This window comes from Bos indicus x Bos taurus, chromosome 16 (assembly GCF_003369695.1).
Source record: "Bos indicus x Bos taurus breed Angus x Brahman F1 hybrid chromosome 16, Bos_hybrid_MaternalHap_v2.0, whole genome shotgun sequence".
NCBI classification, from domain to species: domain Eukaryota; kingdom Metazoa; phylum Chordata; class Mammalia; order Artiodactyla; family Bovidae; genus Bos; species Bos indicus x Bos taurus.
The window spans coordinates 41499285-41521529 of NC_040091.1; the positions used below are offsets into that span (position 1 = coordinate 41499285).

A 22245-nucleotide genomic window follows, 5' to 3' on the forward strand; every position below is an offset into this window, starting at 1 on the left:
TGGGGGACCTTTGGAAACAACTGCTAAATGCCCTTCAGGGCTGAGAGTGGATTATCAGTAATGAGCATCAATAAGAAACACAATTTGTATCACTAGAATTCTCCCATTTGTTAAGTTCTGGTGATGGTGATTAGTAACAAAACATGGACTCTAGGGACGTGGCAAGTACCTTGAGGTGGAAACTGCGTGGCCCCAAGAGAAGGGGTGGGTGGGAAGAGCGGAGACCAGGGTCCAGGTATGCATGGGCAGGGGTGGGGGGCAGGGGACGCCAGGCCAGGCTGGAGGGCTGGCTCCCACCTGGGAGAAGACGTTAGCCGCATAGGCGGCGGCCGTGGTCAGTGAGGTGAAGAAGGTGGCCTTGCCTGCCGTCTGGATGGTGTGAATCATCCGCAGTTGAGGGTCTTCCAGGTGGGTGGCCTGGCGGTAGGTGTTGATGAACACAAAGACGTCGTCCACGCCTATGGGAGGGGGGCCGGGCCAGCTGGGTTACTCTGCTGTCTCCAGGTCAGATCCAACCTGGGCCATGAACCCAAGACCCACTCTCATGCTGCACGGCCCCCTCCCTCACCAGAACTAGATCCTTTCCTCCAAATCTTCACCACCCCTCACCTTTCCCACCATGCTTAACCTTTCTTTACCCAGCATATCCACCCACTCCTTCCACCTCTGGGGGGTTCCACCCACCATATGCCCAGAATCACTCACCACTCATACTCTACCCACCCTCCACCCCAAGTCCAAGGCTCTGAGGTCTGAGAGAGGACTTTTTAGAGCCCCCATGGAAGCCAGACTTTGCATCCTGTAAAAGGCCCTTTGGGGGTCAAATTTCCAAGTGGGAGGCCCATTACCATGGCAACAGAATCAACTCACCGATGCCCACTATCACAAAGGCAGCCACCCCATTGAGGATGCCCAAGTACTGGATACCGAAGACCACGTGGTACAGGAAGAGCGCCACCAGGCAACTGAGGCCAATGCTGGCAATCCCGAAGAAGGACAGGAACACTGGGCAGGGCAAGAAGCACAGGGAATGGAGTGGGGGGACCCAACAGAACACAGACACAGACACAGTGTCTCTGGCCCTGGTTTGGTCCTGCCTCATACACCCCCATCCCCAGGGGCACCTTCACCACCCCATTTGAGCCCAGTATAGTTCTCTATGCCCAGAGAAGGTGCTGGGCAGGAGGCCTGAGTAGCAGATGAAGCCCTTGATGAGTAAGTCAGGTTGTTCATGGGCCCTCATCTTTGCAGAGCTTACTTCATATGCTAATAGGGAATCATTATATTTTTAACATCTGTCACCCAGTAAATTAGAGGTTCCATGGAGGCAAGAAGGCAATAGCACCCCACTCCAGTACTCTTGCCTGGAAAATCCCATGGACGGAGGAGCCTGGTGGGCTGCAGTCCATGGGGTCGCTGAGGGTTGGACACGACTGAGCGACTTTACTTTCACTTTTCACTTTCATACATTGGAGAAGGAAATGGCAACCCACTCCAGTGTTCTTGCCTGGAGAATCCCAGGGACGAGGGAGCCTGGTGGGCTGCCATCTATGGGGTCGCACAGAGTTGGACACGACTGAAGTGACTTAGCAGCAGCAGCAGGAGGCAAGAAGTACATCAGTGATGTTCACTACTAGAACTCTGGCACCTGAGAGCATCTGGCACATAGTTGGTGCCCAGTTAATATTTGTTACATGGATGAGTGAATGTCTTTTCCATTTTTGAAGGTATGACCAATCTCTCATTCACTTGGCCAATGAAGAGCACCTCCTGTATACACAGAAAGCAGCAGCTAGGGTGCATGGGGAGAGGACAGTGGAAAAGTGAACTGGGAGTCTAATGGCAGCTGGGACTTTAAAACAGGCTAAGGGTGGGACTTCCCTGGCAGTGGTCCAGTGCTTGGGAAGCTACTTTCCAGTGCAGGGGATGCAGGTTTGATCCCTGGTTGGGGAACTAAGATCCCACATGCCACAGGGCAACTAAGTGGGTGTGTGGCAACTACTGAGCCCATGCGCTCTGGAGCTCACGCACCATCAACTAGAGAGCCCGTGAGCCACAACTATAGAGAAACCCATGAGCTGCAACAAACAATTTATACTGCAACAAAAGATCCCGCACGACACAATGAGGATCCCACGGTTCACAAGACCCGTTACAGCCAAATAAATAAATACTAAATTATAATAATAAACAGGCTAAGGAGTAATCCATAAAGTGTCCAATACTCCAGACTCCACAAAGCTTATCAACAAGAAAAAGACCGTCAAAGAACAAAAGGTTCAACTGTAGGAGGTCCTTGGGGAGCGGGCCCTGGGGCATGGCCCAGTCTGCCTCTGCACCTCAGTCACCCTGCCCGGGGTTAGAAGGTGATGTCTGAGCAGCTGTCCCACCGCCAGCTCTGATACAGTGGATTCAAGCCCATTTGCGGCATTCCCAAGCAGGAAGGCTTTGTCCAGAGAGAAGCACACTGGGAGGAACGAAAGGGCTGGCTCCATGCGGTGCTGCTGGAGAAACCGTACCTGAGCAGGAGGTGAGAATGTAGACGAGGGCAGCGATACAGCTGCTGCTGATGAAGGCCAGGAGCATGTCGTTGTTGAAGGTTCTGCGAACCTCATAATCAAACAGGTCTGTGCCCCCATACAGGACCTGGACTTTGCTGGGAAGGGAGGACACAGAGGGAGGAAAGACAGAGTGGATCAGAGATGGAGGAGGACCACGAACCATATACCTCCTCAGTGGCTCTTTACCTTGGTTGTACATTATGGTCACCTGGGGGCTTTCAAGAATCCTGATGTCCAGGTCATACTCTAGACAAGTGAAACCAGCATGTCTCGGGTGGGACTGAATTATCAGTGAGGTTGAGATTGCTGCTCCACACAGATAATAGTCAATTATAGCTGAATTCTATGTCATTCTCATTATCCTCAATTCTCAATTGTTCACAACAAAATTCTAAATTCAAATCAGCTTCCAGATACTCAAGTCTTACAGTGCTATTCAGTGCCCATTTAACAGAAGCTATTAGAAAAACTTAACCAGGTTGGTGAAGTTGATTTTTAAAATACCAAGAGGGGTGAGATCTGTTCCTGGTCAAGAGGAGTAACAAGATGAAATCTACATTTCCTCTCGTGAAACTAACAATTAAAAAAAGAGAGAGAGAAAATACATGAAACAAGATTCTGGACATGACAACAAAGAATGGTGATCTCTAAGAGATAAATAAAATGGGCTTTATGGTCACTCTGACATACTGGCTTGAGAAAGCTTCCAGGCTTTGGTGCATCCTAATATATGGTGCAATGGTAAAGAGCCCACCTGCCAGAGCAGGAGACACAAGAGACATGGGTTCAATCACTGGGTCAGGAAGATCCCCTGGAGTACAAAATGGCAACCCACGCCAGTATTCTTGCCTGGAAAATTCCATGGACAGAGAAGCCTGGCTGGCTACAGCCCATGGGGTCGCAAAGAGACACAAATGAGTGAATGAGCAAGCAATATATGGGTTAACAGACATCTTAAAAGAGCCTGAAAGTTTCCCAAACTTGATGAAAATGATAAACCCCTTGATTCAAAAAGCTTGAGCAGCAGACCCCCAAGCACAAAAAATCGTTGACTAAAACAACAATGCACATCATAATCAAATCGCTCAAAATAAGTGACCAAGATAAAATCTTGAAAGCAGACTGAGGGAAAAAGAGGAACGAAAGTAAGAATGACAGGAGATTTCTCTTCAGAAACAATGCAAGTGAGAAGACAGTGGAGCAAGATCCTTTACCGACTGAGGAAAAAAGTCAGCCCAGAATTCTATCATTTGAAATATATATTTCAAAAACAAAGGTAAAATAAAGATTTTTTTTTTCAGTATACAAAACCCAAATGAATTCATCTTCAGTACACCTTCATTACAAGAGATGTTAAAGGAAATTCTTCAGGGAGAAGGCAAATTATTACAAATGGAAGTACACACCTACACAAAGGAATAAAAAGGACCAGAGATGGTAACAGCATGAATAAGTGTGTAAAAATGTCTTATTACATAAATCTTTTAAAATGATGGCTGACCATTTAAACAGAAATAACAGTAATGTAGTGTGGGGCTTATAACATATATGAAAATAAAATATATGACAATAGTATAAAGGTCAGGAGAAAGGAAATGGTGGTATACTATTCATATATAGTATACACTATACACTATACATGAAGTTGGACTGCAAGGAGATCCAACCAGTCCATCCTAAATGAGATCAGTCCTGGGTGTTCATTGGAAGGACTGATGCTAAAGCTGAAACTCCAATACTTTGGCCACCTCATGTGAAGAGCTGACTCATTTGAAAAGACCCTGATGCTGGGAGGGATTGGGGGCAGGAGGAGAAGGGGATGACAGAGGATGAGATGGCTGGATGGCATCACTGACTCGATGGACATGAGTTTGAGTAAATTCAGGGAGCTGGTGATGGACAGGGAGGCCTGGCATGCTGCAATTCATAGGGCCACAAAGAGTCGGACACAACTGAGTGACTGAACTAAACTGAACTGATACATGAAGTGGTTTAACATCATTTGAAGGTACACTGATAACTTAAGGATGTGTACTATAAACCCTGAAAATGAGTTAAGTCGCTCAGTTGTTTTCCAACTCTTTGTGACCCGTGGACTGTAGCCCACCAAGCTCCTCCATCCATGGGATTCTCCAGGCAAGAATACTGGAGTGGGTTACCATTTCCTAAATTAAATATTTATAGCTAAAAAAAACCAAAGGAAATAAAATGGAATAATAAAAAATTCTCAGTCCAAAAGAAGGCAGAGAGAGGAAAAAGGAACTAAGAATATATGGGGCAAAGAGAATAAAATAAAATTGTCTTAAGTCTAACCATGTTAACAACATACTAACTGTAAAAGGTCTCAGTTTAGTTCAGCCCCTCAGTCATGTCCGACTCTTTGAGACTCCATGGACTGCAGTATGCCAGGCTTCCCTGTCCATCCCAGAGCTTACTCAAACTCACGTCCACAGAGTTGGTGATGCCATCCAACCATCTCATCCTCTGTCATCCCCTTCTCCTCCTGCCTTCAATCTTTCCCAGCATCAAGGTCTTTTCCAATGAGTCGGTTCTTCGCATCAGGTGGCCAAAGTATGGGAGTTTCAGCTTCAGCATCAGTCCTTCCAATGAATATTCAGAACTGATTTCCTTTAGGGTGGACTGGTTGGATCTCCTTGCAGTCCAAGGGACTCTCAAGAGTCTTATCTAACACCACAGTTCAAAAGCATCAATTCTTTGGGGCTAAGCTTTCTTCATAGTCCAACTCTCACATCCATACATGACCACTGGAAAAAGCAATTTTCTTGAAGAAATCTCTAGTCGTTCCCATTCTATTATTTTCCTCTATTCTCTGCATTGATCACTGAGGAAGGTTTTCTTATCTCTCCTTACTATTCTTTGGAACTCTGCATTCAAATGGGTATATCTTTCCTTTTCTCCTTTGCCTTTAGCTTCTCTTCTTTTCTCAGCTATTTGTAAGGCCTCCTCAGACAACCATTTTGCCTTTTTGCATTTCTTTTTCTTGGGGATGGTCTTAATCACTGCCTCTTGCAAAAGGTCTAAATATCCCAAATAAAAGGCAGAGGCAGTCAGATTAGATTAAAAAATCAAGACCCAGCTGCCTATAAGAAACTCACATTCAATGTTGACACAAATAGGTTAAAAATAAAGTACAGAAAAAAGTACCATGCTGACATGAATCAAAAGAAAGCTGGAGTGGTTAAATTAATAATAAATGAAATAAATTTCAGAGCAAAGAATATTACTATAAATAAAGAAAGTCATTTAAAAATTATAAAGGGCTCAGTTCGTTAAAAGAATGCAACAATACTAATTGCTTTGGACCTAATAACAGAGTTTTAAAATACATGAAGCAAAAACTGACAGAAATTAAGAAAGAAATAGACAAACCTGCAATCATAGTTGGCCATTTCAAAATCCCTTTCTCAATAACTGCTAGAACAATTAGACAGAAGATCAGTATGGATACAGAAGACTTTAACAACACAATCAACCAACCTGACTTAATTGACATTTATAGAACACTCCACCCAATAACAGCAGAATACATTTAAGTGCATAGGCAACATTCATCAGGACAAACCACACTCTAGACCATAAATAAGACTCAGAAAATTTAGAATAACTTAAGTCGTAAAAAGTATGTTCTATGACCACAATGGAATTAAATTAAAAATTAGTGACAAAACACTATCTGGGAAATTCCTAAACATTTGGAGACTAACAAACTTTTAAATAATATAGGGATCAAAGAAGAGATCAAAAGGGAAAATTGAGAGTATTTGAACTGAGTGAAAATGAAAGCACATGTCAAAATGTGTGAGATGTGCTAAAATGACGCTTAAGGGGAATTTTATAGCAATAAACACCTGTATTAGAAAAGAATACAGTTTTCGAATCAATGACCTCAGCTTCTGCTGCAAGAAAGCAAAACAAGAGAAAATTATACATAATGCAAATGGAAGAAGGGAAATAATGTAGATCAGAGTATAAGTATATAAACAAACAGAAAGACAATAAATATCAAAGAAACCAAAATCTAGCTCTTTGAGAGGCCCAATAAGATTGATAAATTTCTAGCCAGACTGATCATGAAAAAAGGAGATAAGACACACATGAAGGAGGTGATACCACTCATAAGGGAATATTTATTATGAATGACCTTGCACCAACAAAGGTCCGACTAGTCAAGGCTATGGTTTTTCCAGTGGTCATGTATGGATGCAAGAGTTGGACCGTGAAGACAGCCGAGTGCTGAAGAATTGATGCTTTTGAACTGTGGTGTTGGAGAAGACTCTTGAGAGTCCCTTGGACTGCAAGGAGATCCAACCAGTCCATTCTGAAGGAGATCAGCCCTGGGTGTTCTTTGGAAGGAATGATGCTAAAGCTGAAACTCCAGTACTTTGGCCACCTCATTCTAAGAGTTGACTCATTGGAAAAGACTCTGATGCTGGGAGGGATTGGGGGCAGGAGGAAAAGGGGACGACAGAGGATGAGATGGATGGATGGCATCACCGACTTGATGGACATGAGATTGAGTGAACTCTGGGAGATGGTGAGGGACAGGGAGGCCTGGCGTGCTGTGATTTATGGGGTTGCAAAGAGTCGGACACGACTGAACGACTGAACTGACCTTGCACCAACAAATTTTTACCATTTAAATGAAATGGACAAATTTCATGAAATATACTACCAAAGCTTGTGTAAGAATATAGAAATAACTTTAATAGTCCTACAAAAGTGTTAGTTGCTCAGTTGTGTCTGACTCTTTGCAACCCCATGGACTGCAACCCGCCAGGCCCCTCTGTCCATGGAATTCTCCAGGCAAGAATACTGGAGTGGGTAGCCATTCCCTTCTCCAGGGGATCTTCCTGACCCCAGGATCAAATCCGGGTCTCCCACATTATGGGCAGATTGTTTACCGTCTGAGCCACTAGGGAAGCTCTATATGTATATTTAAACATTGAGTTTGTAGGGACTTTCCTGGCAATCCAGTGGTTAAGATTCTGTACTTTCATTGCAGGGGGCACAGATTTGATCCCTGGTTGGGAACTAATACCCTGCATGCTACATGGCATGGCCCCAAACATTTTTTTAATCAAAAAGAATTGAATTTATAGTTAAAACCTTCCCCTAAAGAAAACTCCAAATTCAGACAGTTGCATTGATAAATTCTACCAAACATTTAAGGAAGAATAATACCAGTTCCATACATACCTTCCAGAAAACTGAAGAGAATATTTCCTACCTCATTCTTGAAGACATTTTGATATCAAAATCAAACAAAGATACTACAAGAAAACTACAGCCCAGTATCCATCATTAACATGCCAATGAACAAAGAATACGAATAGAATCTAACACTATATAAAAAGGATAATCCCAAGGGCGATCTGCCCCAAGAATGCAAGGATGGTTTAAACTTTAAAACTCAATTAATATATTAAATTCATCATATTAAACTAAAAATGAAAAATGTATGTTCTCTCTCTAGATGCAGAAAAATATTTGAGATAAGTCCAATATTCATTAGCGATTTAAAAAAATAACTTATCAGCAAATTAGGAATAGAAGGGAGCTTCCTTAACCTGATAAGTCACTTCAGTCGTGTTCGACTCTGTGCGACCCCATAGACGGCAGCCCACCAGGCTCCCCCGTCCCTGGAATTCTCCAGGCAAGAACATTGGAGTGGGCTGCCATTTCCTTCTCCAATGCATGGAAGTGAAAAGTGAAAGTGAAGTAGCTCAGTCATGTCCGACTCTTAGCGACCCCATGGACTGCAGCCTACCAGGCTCCTCCATCCATGGGATTTTCCAGGCAAGAATACTGGAATGGGGTGCCATTGCCTTCTCTGTAACCTGATAAGAGACATCTAGAAAAACACCTACAGACTTCAGTCAGGGATAATGAAAGGTTGTCCATTCTCATCACTTTCATTCAACATTGTATTGGAGGTTCTAGCCAGTGCATTCAGGCAAGAGAAAGAAGTAAAAGAAATCCAAATTGGAAAGGAAGAAGTAAAACTATCTTTATTAGCAAAAGACATGATTGATTATGTAGAAAATTAAATAGAACCTATGAAAAAATTTCTAGAACTTATAAGGGAGCTTATCAAGGTCGCAGGACCCAAAGTCAATTATATTTCTATATATTGAGTTGGCCAAAACGTTCATCTGGGCTTTCCATGGTATTGTTGTTGTTCAGTCACAAAGTCTTGTTTGACTCTTTGTGAACCCATGGACTGTAGCACACCAGGCTTCCCTGTCCTTCGATATCTCCTAGAGTTTATTCAAATTTATGTCCATTGAGTTGGTGATGCTATCTAACCATCTTATCCTCTGCTGCCCTCTTCTCCTTCTGCCCTCAATCCTTCCAATATCAGGGTCTTTTCCAATGAGTTGGTTCTTTGCATCAGGTGGCCAAAATATTGGAGCTTCAGTTTCAGCATCAGTCATTCCAATGAATATACAAGATTGATTTTTTTTTAGGATTTATTGATTTGATCTCCTTGCAGTCCAAGGGACTCTCAAGAGTCTTCTCTAGCATCACAATTCAAAAGCATAAATTCTTCAGCACTCAGCTTTCTTTATGGTCCAACCCTCACATCCATACATGGTATAGAAAAACCCAAAAAAACTTTTTGGTCAACCCAATACAAGCAACTAACAACTGATATACTTTCAACTAACAAGGAAATTTTTAAAAATATCATTTACAATAGAATAAGAATGTGAAATAGGGACAAATCTGACAAAAGATATCAGATTCACCAGGTTAATTGGTCATAAGACTCAATACTGTTAAGATGTCATTTCTCCTCAAATTGATCCAAGTATTTGACATAAACATAATCAGGATCCCAGTGGACTTTTATTTGGAGAAATGGATAAGCTGCTTCTGAAATTCACTGGAAGGGGATTCCCTGGAAGTCCAGTGGTTAGTTTTCTGTACTTCCACTGCACGGGGCATGGGTTCCAACCTGGTCAGGGAGTTAAGCTCCTGCATGCCACATGGTATGGCCCCCCCAAAAAAAAGAGAACCAACCATTAAGAAATAATAAATAAATAACACAAAATAAAATTCATAGGGAAATGTAAAGGCCCCAGAATAACTAAAATAACTTTGAAAAAGAACAAAAAGTTGGAAGACCAACACTTGGACAAGACATGGCATAAAGCTACCATAATCAAGACAGTGTAATACCAATGTGTAAATAAAAAGTAAAAAATTGGTTGATGGAATAGAACAGAGTCCAGAAATAGACCCACATATATATAGACAAAAGACTTTTGTCCAAGATTCTAAGCCAATTCAGTGAAGAAAGAATGATCTTTTAAACAAATGATGCTGGAACAACTGGCTATCTATACAAAATAATAAATATCAGCATGTTATGCTATATATAAAGTATATGTAGTGTATGTCTTACACCATATACAAAGATGAACGAAAAATGGAATATCACAGAACTAAATGTAAAGCCAGTATTAAAATAGTCAAAAGATCTAAATTGTTCACCAACAAAGACAAATGGATGTCAAATAAGCATGTGAACATCACTAGGAAGTACGGAAATCCAAGTTAAAATCACAATGACATATCACTACACAGAATGGCTAATTTAGACTTTTTAAAATGACCATGGACTTCCCTGGTGGCTCAGATGGTAAAGAATATGCCTGTAGTGCAGGAGACCCAGGTTCAATCCCTGGGTCAGGAAGAACCCCTTGGAGAGGAGTCTGGTGGGCTATGGTCCATGGGGTCGCAAAGAGTTGGACAGAACTGAGTGACTAACACTTTCACTTTCAAACTGACCATATCAAGTGTTAGAGAGTTTGTGGAGGAACTGGAATTCTTATACACTGGGTGAGAATGTAAAATGGTACAATTAATTTGGAAAACAATCTGACATTTCTTAAAAAGTTAAACTCACATGGGGACTTCCCTGAAGTTCATTGGTTAAGACTTTGCCTTCCAGTGCAGGGGGTGTAGGTTCAAGCCCTGGTGGGGGAGCTCAAATCTCACAGACCATGCGGCCAACAAACCAAAGCATAAAACAGAAGGAGTATTGTAACAAATTCAAAAAAGATTTTAAACAAATGATCCACATAAAAAAATCTTAAAAAAAAATACATTCATGGTTTTTTTTTAAAGTTAAATATACACCTATCATATGATCTAGTCATACCACTCCCAGATATTTATCTGAGACAAATGAAGGCATTTGTTCACACAAAGGCTTTGTAGCATCTCTATCTACAATAGCCAAACCTGGAAATAACCCAAATACCCATAAAGAAGTGAGTGGATGAACAAAAGGTGGCATCTCCACACAGTGATACTACTTAGCACTTAAAAAGAATAAACTGTCAATACATGCAACAACATGGATACAGTTCAAAACAATTAGGCTGAGTGAATGAGATCAGTCAAAACTGTGCATTCTATATGATGCCATATATACAAAATCAGAAAATGAAAACCAATATATAGTGATAGAAAAGAGAAAGTGGTCCTGGGGTGGAATGGGAAGGAAGGTGAGGCAGGATGGAGTGACTGTCAAAGGAACATGAGTAAACTTCTGAGGGTGATGGATCCATTCATTAACTTGATTGTGATAAAGGTTTCATAGTGTATACATGGGTCAAAACTAATCAAATTGTAAACTTTAAATATATGCAGCTAGTGAATATCAACTCAAAGCTGTTTTAAAAAGTCAAACAGGACACTTAAAAAAATGTAGAAAAGATCTTTGGATTGACTACTTTTTTGAATTAAATTCAACAAAGGGTTAATTGAGCTTTCATTAGAATAGAAAACTGAAAGTTTGGTCAATTGTTCATTCATTCATTCATTTGTATAGCATTTATAGAACACTTTCTAGGTTCTAGGTCCTCTTTTAGTTTCCAGCTATAAAAAGACATAGGCCCAAACTTCTACTCTTGAGTAGAAAGGAATAGCTCATGCAAGACCAATATTCCTGCTTAGAACTACTAAGAAATCAAATAAAACTGAGAAATCATCTACTTGATGACATTAGAGATTTCCTGAAGCAATGAAACTAGAGAGCTGAGACTCTAGAAAGGGAAGAACCTACAAAAGATAAGCTTCCCTTCTACAGCTGTGTTTACCCTGGAGGTATCTGCTAATTCTGAACACAGGCAGGAGGCTGAAAATCTAAGCAGGGAGTCAGAAAAACTAGCAGAGCTGTGGGTAGAGACTTGCAGACCAGCAAAGCATAAAACCAGTTTCTTCTGCAGCACTTCTGCCAAATACTGGGGCAGTCTAGAGTATGAGGCTACAAACTTAAGCAGAAAGCCTCAGAAAAACCAGAGAAGAGATATTTTTAGCTCTTTTGAGAGACAAAGCTTAGGGTTTGGAACATGTCAGGGGAAATGGGCTCTGCAGAATACACTAGGCTCTCAGGTGAAAATCCCAGAGAACCAAGGGCAAACTGGAGGTAGGCTGTGACTTTTCAGGACTACAAACCAGCCTCAACTCTGTGTATCTGCTGTTTGTTTAAGGTGATCAGCCACAACACCATCTGCCTAGTGGAGGGAAAGATAAACTTTCTCTGGAAGAAATAACATCATCTGGACCTCTATGTTTTTACATACAATATTCATTACTCAGTAAAAATTACCAGGCATACCCACAGGCAAGACCACATGACCAAAAACCAAGTGAAAGAACAGACCACAGGGAAAAAACCAAAAGATATCCATAATAACCTAAGCTGGTAAAGAATTGGTCTGCAATGTGGGAGACCTGGGTTCAATCCCTGGGTTGGGAAGATCCCCCAGAGAAGGGAATACTCCAGTATTCTGGCCTGGAGAATTCCATGGACTGTATAGTCCATGGGGTTGCAAAGAGTTGGACGTGACTGAGCTACTTTTACTTTCATCCATAATAATCTAACTTAATATGCTTCAGAACACAGAGGAGAATATGCACCAAATAAATTAAATGGTGAAAAATTTCACCAAGGATTTAGATCTATAATAAAGAATTACTGGAAATCCTCAACAGAAAAACATTAACTTTGAAATCTCAAGAGATGTTAAACATCAAATTAGATACAACGGAAGACAGGATCAGTGAATTGGAATATCTAAACCAAAACATGCAAAGCAAAGAAAAACCTGAGAACATATGGGACTCATATAAGATAAGCTATAGGAATGTATTGTACAGCATGGGTAATATAGCCAATATTTTGCAATAACTGTACATGGAGTGTAACTTTTAAAATTATATTAAAAATTTTTAATTAAATTTTTAAAATGAAGAGAGCAGCATGCTGATTACCCAGACTCTTCAGCTTATCTTTCCAGCTCCCATATTTTATTATCATAGTCATAAATAAAAGAAAACACATGAGACTTTGAAAATATCTAACATTTATGTAGTTAGAATCCTTAAAGGAGATAGGACAGAGAATGGGGTAGAAGCAATATTTGAAGTCATAATAGCCCAGAAATTCCTGAAAGTGATGAGTTATATACCAGCAGATTCAAGGTCTGTGCACCTCAAGCAGAACAAATACAAAGAAAACCGTATCAAAATACAGTAGTAAGATTGTTGAAACCAAAAACAAAGAGAAATCTTAAAAGTAGCCAGGGGAAAAAAAAGACAATTGTTCAAAGGGGCAACAAAAAGATTTACAGCTGACTCCCCCCCTCCAAAATGATGAAAGTCAAAACACAATGGACTGATATCTTTTAAAGTATTAAAGAAAATAACTGTAAATTCTATACCAGAAGAAATATATTTCAAAAATGAAAGTAAAATAAAGATGCCTTCTAGACAAACAGAGAATTTATCACTAGCAAACCTGCACTAAAAAAAAATACTAAAGAGAATTCTTCAGATACAAGAAAAATGATCCCAGAGGGAAACATGAAATTGTAGAAAGTAATGAAGAGCAAAAGAAAACATAAATATGTGAGTAAATATGGATTCTGACTGAGTAAAATAAAAATGTAATGTCTTATGAGGTTTAAAATGTATATAGAATTAAAATGCATGTAACAATAAGGCAAAAGACTGAAGGGGTATAAATGCAATGAATGAGTTCTAAGATTCTGGTATTATCAGAGAAGCAGTAAAAGTGATAATTTGTAGTATTCTTTGTAATAAGTCAAGATGTATGTTGTCATTTCTCAGGTAACAAGTAATAGACTGATTAAAAAAAAAAAAAAGATTTTATTGATCTAAAGGCATTAACGTCAAGACTACAGAGGCCCTGGTTATCACCATTCCTATGAAGCTCTAGGGGGATGGTAAGGGAAAGAGAATTGTTTTTTTTTAACGCAGGACAGGGGTTTTGTCTCAGCAGCTGAATGTATTAAGCAGAAGTTAACTGTTGGTATCTAAAATCTTCAAGCTCCTTCTACAGCCAGCCCTTCCCAGATTCCCAACCCAGCCAAGGACCATTCCCTAAGGTACCTCCATCCAGCCAGCCACCCATTCATTCCTCAGACAAAGAGGTACTGTGCTAGGGGCTACGCCTACAGAAAAGGAAGCAGTAACAATCCCAGTCCTCAACAAACTCACTCTCTACTGAGAAATAATTAAACCAGAACTTTTTCAGACTTATATATCCAAATAAGTCACCTGCAAACTCTATAGGTCTGGGGAAAGCCTTGATATTCTACATTTTTAACAAGTCTCCAGGTGATGTTAATGCTAATTCGACTTGCACTTTGAATGACAAGGAATTAAAAAAGTAAAATACAGAGTGACAAGCACTATGACGAAATTGAGGCTCAGAGAGGTGAAACAGCCCGTTGAAACTCCCACCTAGGTGGAGTAACTGGGATCTGACCCCAGATATATCTTACTACAAAGCCTGTGCCTGTCTTATGGAGAAGCAAAGAGTCTGTGGAAATGGGTATGGTGATAATTTAAGGCAATCTCAAGTAAAAAAATAGCCAGGTTGGATCTTAGTAGATGAACAGGGGTTTGCCTGGCAATGAAGCACAGCTGCAAGAAGACTCAGTACAGCAACTGCTGTAAAAACACATAGCGCTAGGGCACTGCATTAGAAACCCTGGATTTTAATCCCATTCCACCACTGATGAGCCTCAAAACTTTTGACAGTTTACTTAATTGTACTGTGCCTCAGTTTCCTCATCTATAGGATAGAGAAAATCCTAACAGCTCCTCTCTCGTCAGGATGGTGTAAGAATTAAGTTAGATGGTGTGTATAAATGGCTTAGGACAGTATGTGGCACGGGGCAAGCACAATAAATGTTAGCTTTGATTATTACAGTAGCTGTTCAATAAAGGAACGAGGGTCTTTCAGACAGAATGATTCCTCCTGTGCCAGGGGTTGACTTGTCAGGGCAAGAGACTGAAAGGCATTAGAGTTATTACCCCGCAGGACTGACAGATGAACAATCAAATGATTTTACCTGGTGGGGAGGGGCCCAGTTGTTTCTCAGACACACATCCCAAGGACTGGAAGACAATCAGAGCACCTACTGCCCAAAATCTCTGTCACATCTCTTAACTCATCTCCTTCTAATGACCGCAGAAGGGTAGCAGGACAAATCATTCCCATTTTAGCAGTAACAGAGGCCCAGAGAAGTGAAGTGACTTGCCCACTATCTCCTTGGATAGTAAAGGCAGAGAGGAACTCCTTACTCCCTGGTTAATACTCTTTCCAGAAAGCCTTCTAGCACCATTGCAGGAGAAAATCAATACCCAAGACCTCCAGGGCAGAAGTTCTCCAAAGCTGTCATATTCACTAACCATTAGCACTGATCAAGAAAAGCGTCCTTTCATCTGTCAGAGTGATGATGAGGATGTATCTGGCTCTGCCTCTGATTTGAAAAGAAAGACTTCCAGGGAAAAGGTTGCAGAAGGGGATCTGGGATGTATGAGAAAGAACCACCTGGAAACCAATTCCCTACCTTAATACAGCCCTTTCCTGGTTCAAACAAGGACAGGCACACATCAGATGCAGCTGGACTGCCTACCTAGTGGACTGCTTGGCCAGCATGGCCACATAGGTGACCACAAAGCTCTGAAACTTAGCCCGCTGCTCCTCCCAGCGATCGTCCACAGAGTAGTAGTTGGGCAGGGGTGCTCCAAAGAGGATCTCGCTGCGTAGGAGGGAGCTCTTGAGGTTTTCTGCGGAGAGGCCCTCGTCCACGTACCAGTAGAACTCTGGGTGAGTCATGGCCAGCTCTAGGGAGCCTGCAGGGGCAGGGGTCAAGAGGTCCAAGGAGCTCAGTAAGTCAGCTCCCACAAACCTTCCATCAGGGTCATCCTGCCCTCCTGAACATCTCACCCCCTTTTTAAGGAAATGGAAAACTGTCCCAGCTTGGGCTGCCTCCAACTGTCTCTAACAGGACAGAGGGATGGTTTAGAGAAATCACTGCTGCCCAAAAAGAGCAGCCCCCCAAGATCTGCTCACGCAGCTCCCACTAAGTTTACACCTTCATTTCAGCTTGAACTTCACCTAATACCAAGGCTCAGTCTCTGCAGTCCTGTAACTCCTTCCCATCCCAGTCCCACCTTCATCTACTTAGAACCCTGCCATGTCCCCCTTAAAAGACATACCGAAGCTCTGCCCCCACAGCCAGCCTCTGTCCCCTCCCCATCCTTTCTCAACTCTCATCCCTAATGTACCTCAAACGAATCCACCTTGATCTTCCTGCAACCTCAGCCTCTCTCCAAATGCCCAGTGCTCTGTAACCACATGCCAGCTCCCCTCTAACCAACGTCATGCCCCAGCCCCAGCCCAAGCTTTATCTAACTCTGGGCATAGCGTAACTCCCAATCTCCATCAATCTAGGTATGCACCTCCTTCCTTGCCTCCCTCAGATCCCATCTCACACCCAACCCTCCCCCTGCCCTTCTTCAATAAATGGCCTGCAGGCCTGCCCAGCACTCAGCTCCAGCCTGACTCCACTTCACAGCCAATTCCAACTCCATCCTCTTACCAACCTGGAGAGTACTACAGAGTCAAGCCTTCTTTAACCTCCAAGCCCCGCCCCCACCTCATTAACCATGCCCCTTCATCCCAAGCCCCACCTATTCTCAGTCTCCACCCCCCACAAGCCCCGCCTCCAGGGTCCTTCAGACCCGGTCCCTATAGGCCCCACCCCAGCCCACCTAGGGCTGCTCACCCCGGATGTCGGCCAGGTCCTGGCCCATGCCATCATAGTAAATCTTGCCACCCCTCTCAGTGGGGAAGAAGTAGGTCATGAGTGAGCTGGGCGGGGAGCAGTAAGAGTAGGAGCCGAGCGGCAGGTCCTTGAGCACTTCATGGGGCTTCCAGCAGAACTCCCGGAAGCCCGGGTGATCCATGATCTTGCGCTCAATCTCGTGGATTGTGACCAGCCGCTCACTCGTGAAAATGTTGCGCTCGGCGTCGCCACGTGCCAGGAAGATGAGCTCGATGCGCCAGTGCGCATGCGTCTGGGTGTTGGTGCTCACATAGGAGCGTGAGTAGTCCCAGCGCGAGGCGCCACGGCGGGCACAGCTCTGATTGGCCGTGGCTGCTGTGGGGGGCGGGGAACTGGGTGGACGTCGCCCACTCTTGTCTGGCCCCAGGTTTATCGGGGCTTCACTCTGGTTGGCTGCCGGCCTCTCCAGGGGTGGAGCCTCTCGCCTTAGACGCCCGCTTCGATTGGCTGTTGGCTTCTGGGCGGTGGCGGTGTCCCACAACAAGCCGTTCTGTGTAGCTACAGCGACCACCGTGTGTGGGCCGCGGGCGGCCGGCCGCGAGCGGTTCCCTAGATGTAGCTGCTGCAACTGCTCTGTGATGAGGCGCTGAAGTGTCTCAGAAGTGAAGTCGGCCAGGTCGCGTCGGTTGCGCCCCCAGGACCCAAACTGGGATTTGAGCGCCAGCGCGAGGGCATCAAAACGCTGGGAGGCCTCATGGTTGCGGATCTCAAAGGCATTGTAGGAGATGTCAATGTCCAGTGGCGGGTAGTAGAGGAACATGAAGGCTGACAAGGCCATGGGAATGCTGCAGCCCAGAAAGAGCACCAGCCCTGCACAGCACGGATTGGTGAAGGCCCAGCCCAGGGTACTCCAGAAGCCCGAGGCTGGGGGCCGGGACGGCAAGGTCCAGCGCCGCCAGCAACACTGCCTCCCTGCTCCAGCGTGGGGCCCCAGCTTCTTCTGGCCCCTCCTAAAGGCCTCACCCATTGTTTCCTCCTCCTCTTCCTGCTCCTCCTCTAGCCACACATCTTGCAGCAAGGGGTCATCCTCTGAGTCCATAGCCTACAGGAGAGGGAGAGGGTGAGCAGGCTACAGAGAAGGAGAGGATGGTGCTCCCATAGCTGCAGTCGCCCACCCCGAGTGTTAACCTTGCCCACTCATAACCAAGACAGATCCTACAATGGAATCGCATCAAACAGGCACTTAGCTGCACTTAACTGAATTCAACCACATGTGTACAAAACAGAAAGAAAAAATCCTTTTTCTTTGCCCGTCACAGCTCCCAACTAGATAGGGCTTTCAAGGCCACTGAAAAAGGAGAATCAGTGCCCAGTTGCAAACAGAAGAGATATTCCTCCACAAGAAAGGGACATTCGAGGGGAATTTTGATTATGCATGATTTCCCAATTTTTGCTGCATTCTCTGATTTTAGAACTCAAAGCCAATGTGAGATGTGACTTCGTCGCAATCACTTTTATTTAATGAGCAACTACAAAGTTGTCCAAAAGTATCAGGGTAGAAGGGAAAGAACACGCTCTCTGGAACTGGACCCTTGTTTGGGTCCTGGTAGTGTGAATACTGGCAAGGGAGTGAGCCTCAGAGTTTTTGTCTATTAAGCACAGGTGGCCGCTTCTGCCTCACACGATTGTGGGGAAGGTCTAGGGAGGAAGCACCCTGCAGTCTGTGTGGTTTGTTTGTTATCATATACCACATGAATACATTTCTTTGCTCCTCTCTGGGGACTGTAATGTGCTCAGCCATTGCCCACGTGGCTCTGACAGCACTAGATGCCTGTCATAGTCCTCAAGAACTCTCAATACTCCCCACCCCCTCTTTGGGATGCTGCAGCTGCAGCCACTGTTTGTCGGGCTCAGACCACTTAATATGCAACTCCAGGGACGTCAAAACTTTGGGCACAGACAGAGGCCGGGCATCTGTCTCCCCAAGATGTGGGCACAAGCAGCAGGAGGGCCTGGCAGGAGAGGGCAGTCTGAGGACTCCAGCAGGGTGGCCCAAAGGCAGGAGGCCCCCCGGTATCCTCAGGTATGGCCTGCCCCCTTGTCCTGCCTGCCCTCTGTTTGGACGGAAAGAGACTCATTATCTAGTTAGACGCCAGGCAGTGAGAGAAGGAAGCTAATTATGCCAGCATTGGCTAATTAATGCTACTTTTCCTATTAACATTCTCTAGAATGCTCCATTTCAATTAGACGGTCTGTCCGGGAAGAGAACAGGCTGCCATCATCCCAAAGAAAGTGAAGAAGAGAGGGCGAGGGGAAGGAGGGAAACAGAGAGAGAAAGACAGACAGGACCTGGGAGAGATGAGAGACAGAGAAAATTGAAAACAGGAGACAGGAGAGTGGAGTTAGGGGGCAGGGGTTGGAGATAGATGCAAATAGGGAAATAAAGGAAGAGAAAAACAGAAGAGTGAGGGAGAGGGTGCCAAGTGTGGATGAGAGAGGAAGACTTGAAAGGGAGAGAGACTGGAAGGGGCAGGAACTGCTCCAGAAATATTAGAGATTCCTACGGATGCAATAATTAAATTTCTCATTTCTGACACCCTAAACCTAGCCTCCTGAGGGGATGGTACCTGCTCTGAGGCTCAGTTTGCACCAGCAGAAACTCATGGGAGTAAACCAGAGGCAGCTCAGGTTCACCCTATCTCCAAAGGGCAAACGCAAATCTGCACATGGAGGCGGGGGTTGTGTGTGGGAGCCTCCACTCCATCCCTAACTGCTGAAGGAGGAAGTTGATGGTAGTATAGTGGAGAGGGACACTGGATGCTTGCATTTTTTCTGGGGACTAAATCCATCCACTGGCCCCCAGACCCTTACCCAGGGTACAGTTTTCAATGTGTTGGCATGTAAGTAGGTCTAAGACCAGGATTCTGGGTCATGTCAGCACTCCCTGAATGATCCTGCTAGCCCATTGTTACCTCACCAGGAATGCTACTTTCTGCCCCAGAAGTCCAAGTTTAAAACATCTTTCAAGACCTTGTTCAAGTGTCACCTCTGCCAAGAAGACTTCCCAGATCTGAACACTAGCCACCCCAACCCCTTCCAAGATATGTGTTCAAGCTTCTCACCACACTTCTGGGATAAAAATTTACTCAAGGACAGGCAGGGAGAGGCACTGTAGCAGTGGTAAAGGTCATGATTTGGGAGGCAGACAGACTTGGATGCAAATCCCAGTTGTATGACTTAAGGCAGGCAGTATATTTCTGAGCTTCAGTTTTTCCATCTGCAAGACAAGGCTAACAGTACTCACCACAGAGGTTGCTTGATGATATAAACAGCAGGCTGACCATAGTGCCTAGGAGGTATAAGTGCTTGAGAAATGATAGCCACTGTTCTTTTACACTCTGCTTCCTCACAAAAGGCTTTGGACTCCTAAAACATCCATGTGGCCCATTGTATTTGCCAAAGATGGCCACGACAATGTCTCCCATCTCAATGTTCTCATGATGTGACTGTAATAAGACTTCTCCCACCAAGAAGTTATATCTTCATTCCTCCCCTTGAATCTAGATGCTCTGTGACTTCTGAGGCTGGGTTAAAATGAAGATGCAGCTTCCACCTGGCTTTCTTGGGACATTCATCCCTGGAACCTAGCCACCATGCTGTAAGGAAACCCAAACTAGCCCATGCAGAGACTACACATAGGAGCTCCTGCTGACAACCTAGTTGACAGCCATCATCAACTACCAGATATGAGTGAAAATGTCTCCAGTGATTCTGGGCCCCTAGCCACCAAGTAATACCCAACCTTCTAGTTGTCCCAGTTGAGACTCGGGAACTGTGGAGTTGAGCTAAGCCACCCTCTCCTGTGCTCTATTCTGGCCCACAGTATCCATGAACATAGTATGTCAGCTGCCGTACATCACTAGGTTTTGGGTTAGCTGTTCCATAGCAATAATAAGTGAACAATTGCAATGGAAATCTGTCCCACATGACTTTGTGTCCTGCAGTCTGTGCTTGCTAGATTTAAGTGATCAGAAAATTAAGCACAGCCATTTGGTCTCCCAGTGAGAGCCCCATAGCCCAGTAGACATAAATTCCAAGGGAGCAGGGACTTGACTGTCATGTTCCCTGCTGGGTTCCCATGGTCTAAAATACTCCTGCCTGGGGACCGGGGTGTGTGTCAGTAGTTCGCGGGTATTTGTTAAATGAAAGAAGGAAAGCGAATCTCAGAAGCAGCAGAAGCATCTGGGTTAGATATTAGGTAGAAATACCGCCTGGATTCTCCTTGGGCAGAGGACAGTCAGATACCAAATAATATAAACAGGCCAGAGAGTGTGGTTTCTTCTGTCTTGGGTGTGAAGGATCCTGGAGAGGATGAGACAGATGAGCAGGAAGTAGACCTGATGGCTTCTTTTACTGTCACTCCCCTCCCCCCATCCACTTCCATACCCTCCTTCCCAGTCTACTCCTGAAAAGAAAAACTGCCATGTGGGATACCACACATGGCTCCAGACCCAGCTCAGCCTCCAACTTTCCATGTGGCCCTGGTCCCGGCCACCTCTTGGTGCCCTGTCTCCCCCATCTGGGATATGGGAGATATTGTCTCCCCCATCTGGCAGTGGAATGGTAAAAGCCCAGGTCCCTCCAGCTGTGATACCCCCAGACTCTCTGAGAAGCCCGAGTCTGCAGGCCAAGGGGGGATGGGTACAATCTGAGAGTCTCCACCAACCCAGCTAGCAGCTGGGGTCTGACACTAATGCCTCAGCTGACAACCCTGTTCTCAGCACCCGCTCCCAGGATGGGCAACAAATCACAAATTTGTTTTCCTTTTTCAAATGATGGGAATTGATTAGCTTAGTGAAGAGCTCCAGCTGCTCTGTGGAAAGGAGATAAGGATGGCTTCTTTGATATTTGTCACTGGCTCAGACAAAGAGCCCGAAGTCGGACTGTGATCACCGGGGACTGTGATCCAGCCTGTATGATCTCCCATTAGGGTGTTCCTGCTCAGCGACCTGCGTGTGTGCTTTCTCCCTCCCTTTCCATCTGTGTCTGTCACACACACTCACACACACTCAGAGATAGTCAGAATTAAATTCTGGGACTCCTGGGATCTCATGAACCAAGGTGGACACATCCATGGAACATGGTCTCCCTCCTCTTGGGAAAGGCAAATGAGACAGCCACCTAAAGGGGAACAGCAGACACTAGTGGCGGGGTGGGGGTGGGTGGGTGGGGCCTAGGAGAAAAAGAACCTGGCCCAGTTTCAAGGGCCAAGCCTGAGGCAAGCCAAGGCCACATTTGCAGCCTAATCCCAATTTTATAACAGGAAAAAAAAAAACAAAACTACATATATATGCATTTTAAAGAACCCATTAATAGTGATTATCTCTGACTAGGAGAATTATGAGTGATTTTTATTTTCTTCTTTATACTTGTCTCTTTCCAATATTTCTACAATGATCAGGTACAGCCTTCCTTTTAGAATTATAAATGTTATTTAAAAACATGTTTAAAATAGGACATGTATGTATGTGTGTAGAAGGGATTTT

The 22245-nt window shown here is 44.2% G+C and overlaps 1 protein-coding gene across 1 annotated transcript in view; it reads right to left on the minus strand.

The window, feature by feature from the left end:
* The window catches only part of DISP3 (dispatched RND transporter family member 3), a 58174-nt gene that overhangs the window by 19443 nt on the left and 16486 nt on the right, over positions 1–22245 (minus strand). The window contains exons 2-6 of the mRNA XM_027564912.1: positions 16700–17801; positions 15545–15764; positions 2520–2656; positions 871–1005; positions 298–458 (exon numbers count right to left, since the gene is read on the minus strand). Coding sequence (XP_027420713.1) covers positions 298–458; positions 871–1005; positions 2520–2656; positions 15545–15764; positions 16700–17798 — 1752 coding nt within the window. The 5' untranslated portion in view covers positions 17799–17801. The remainder of the gene's footprint in view (positions 1–297; positions 459–870; positions 1006–2519; positions 2657–15544; positions 15765–16699; positions 17802–22245) is intronic.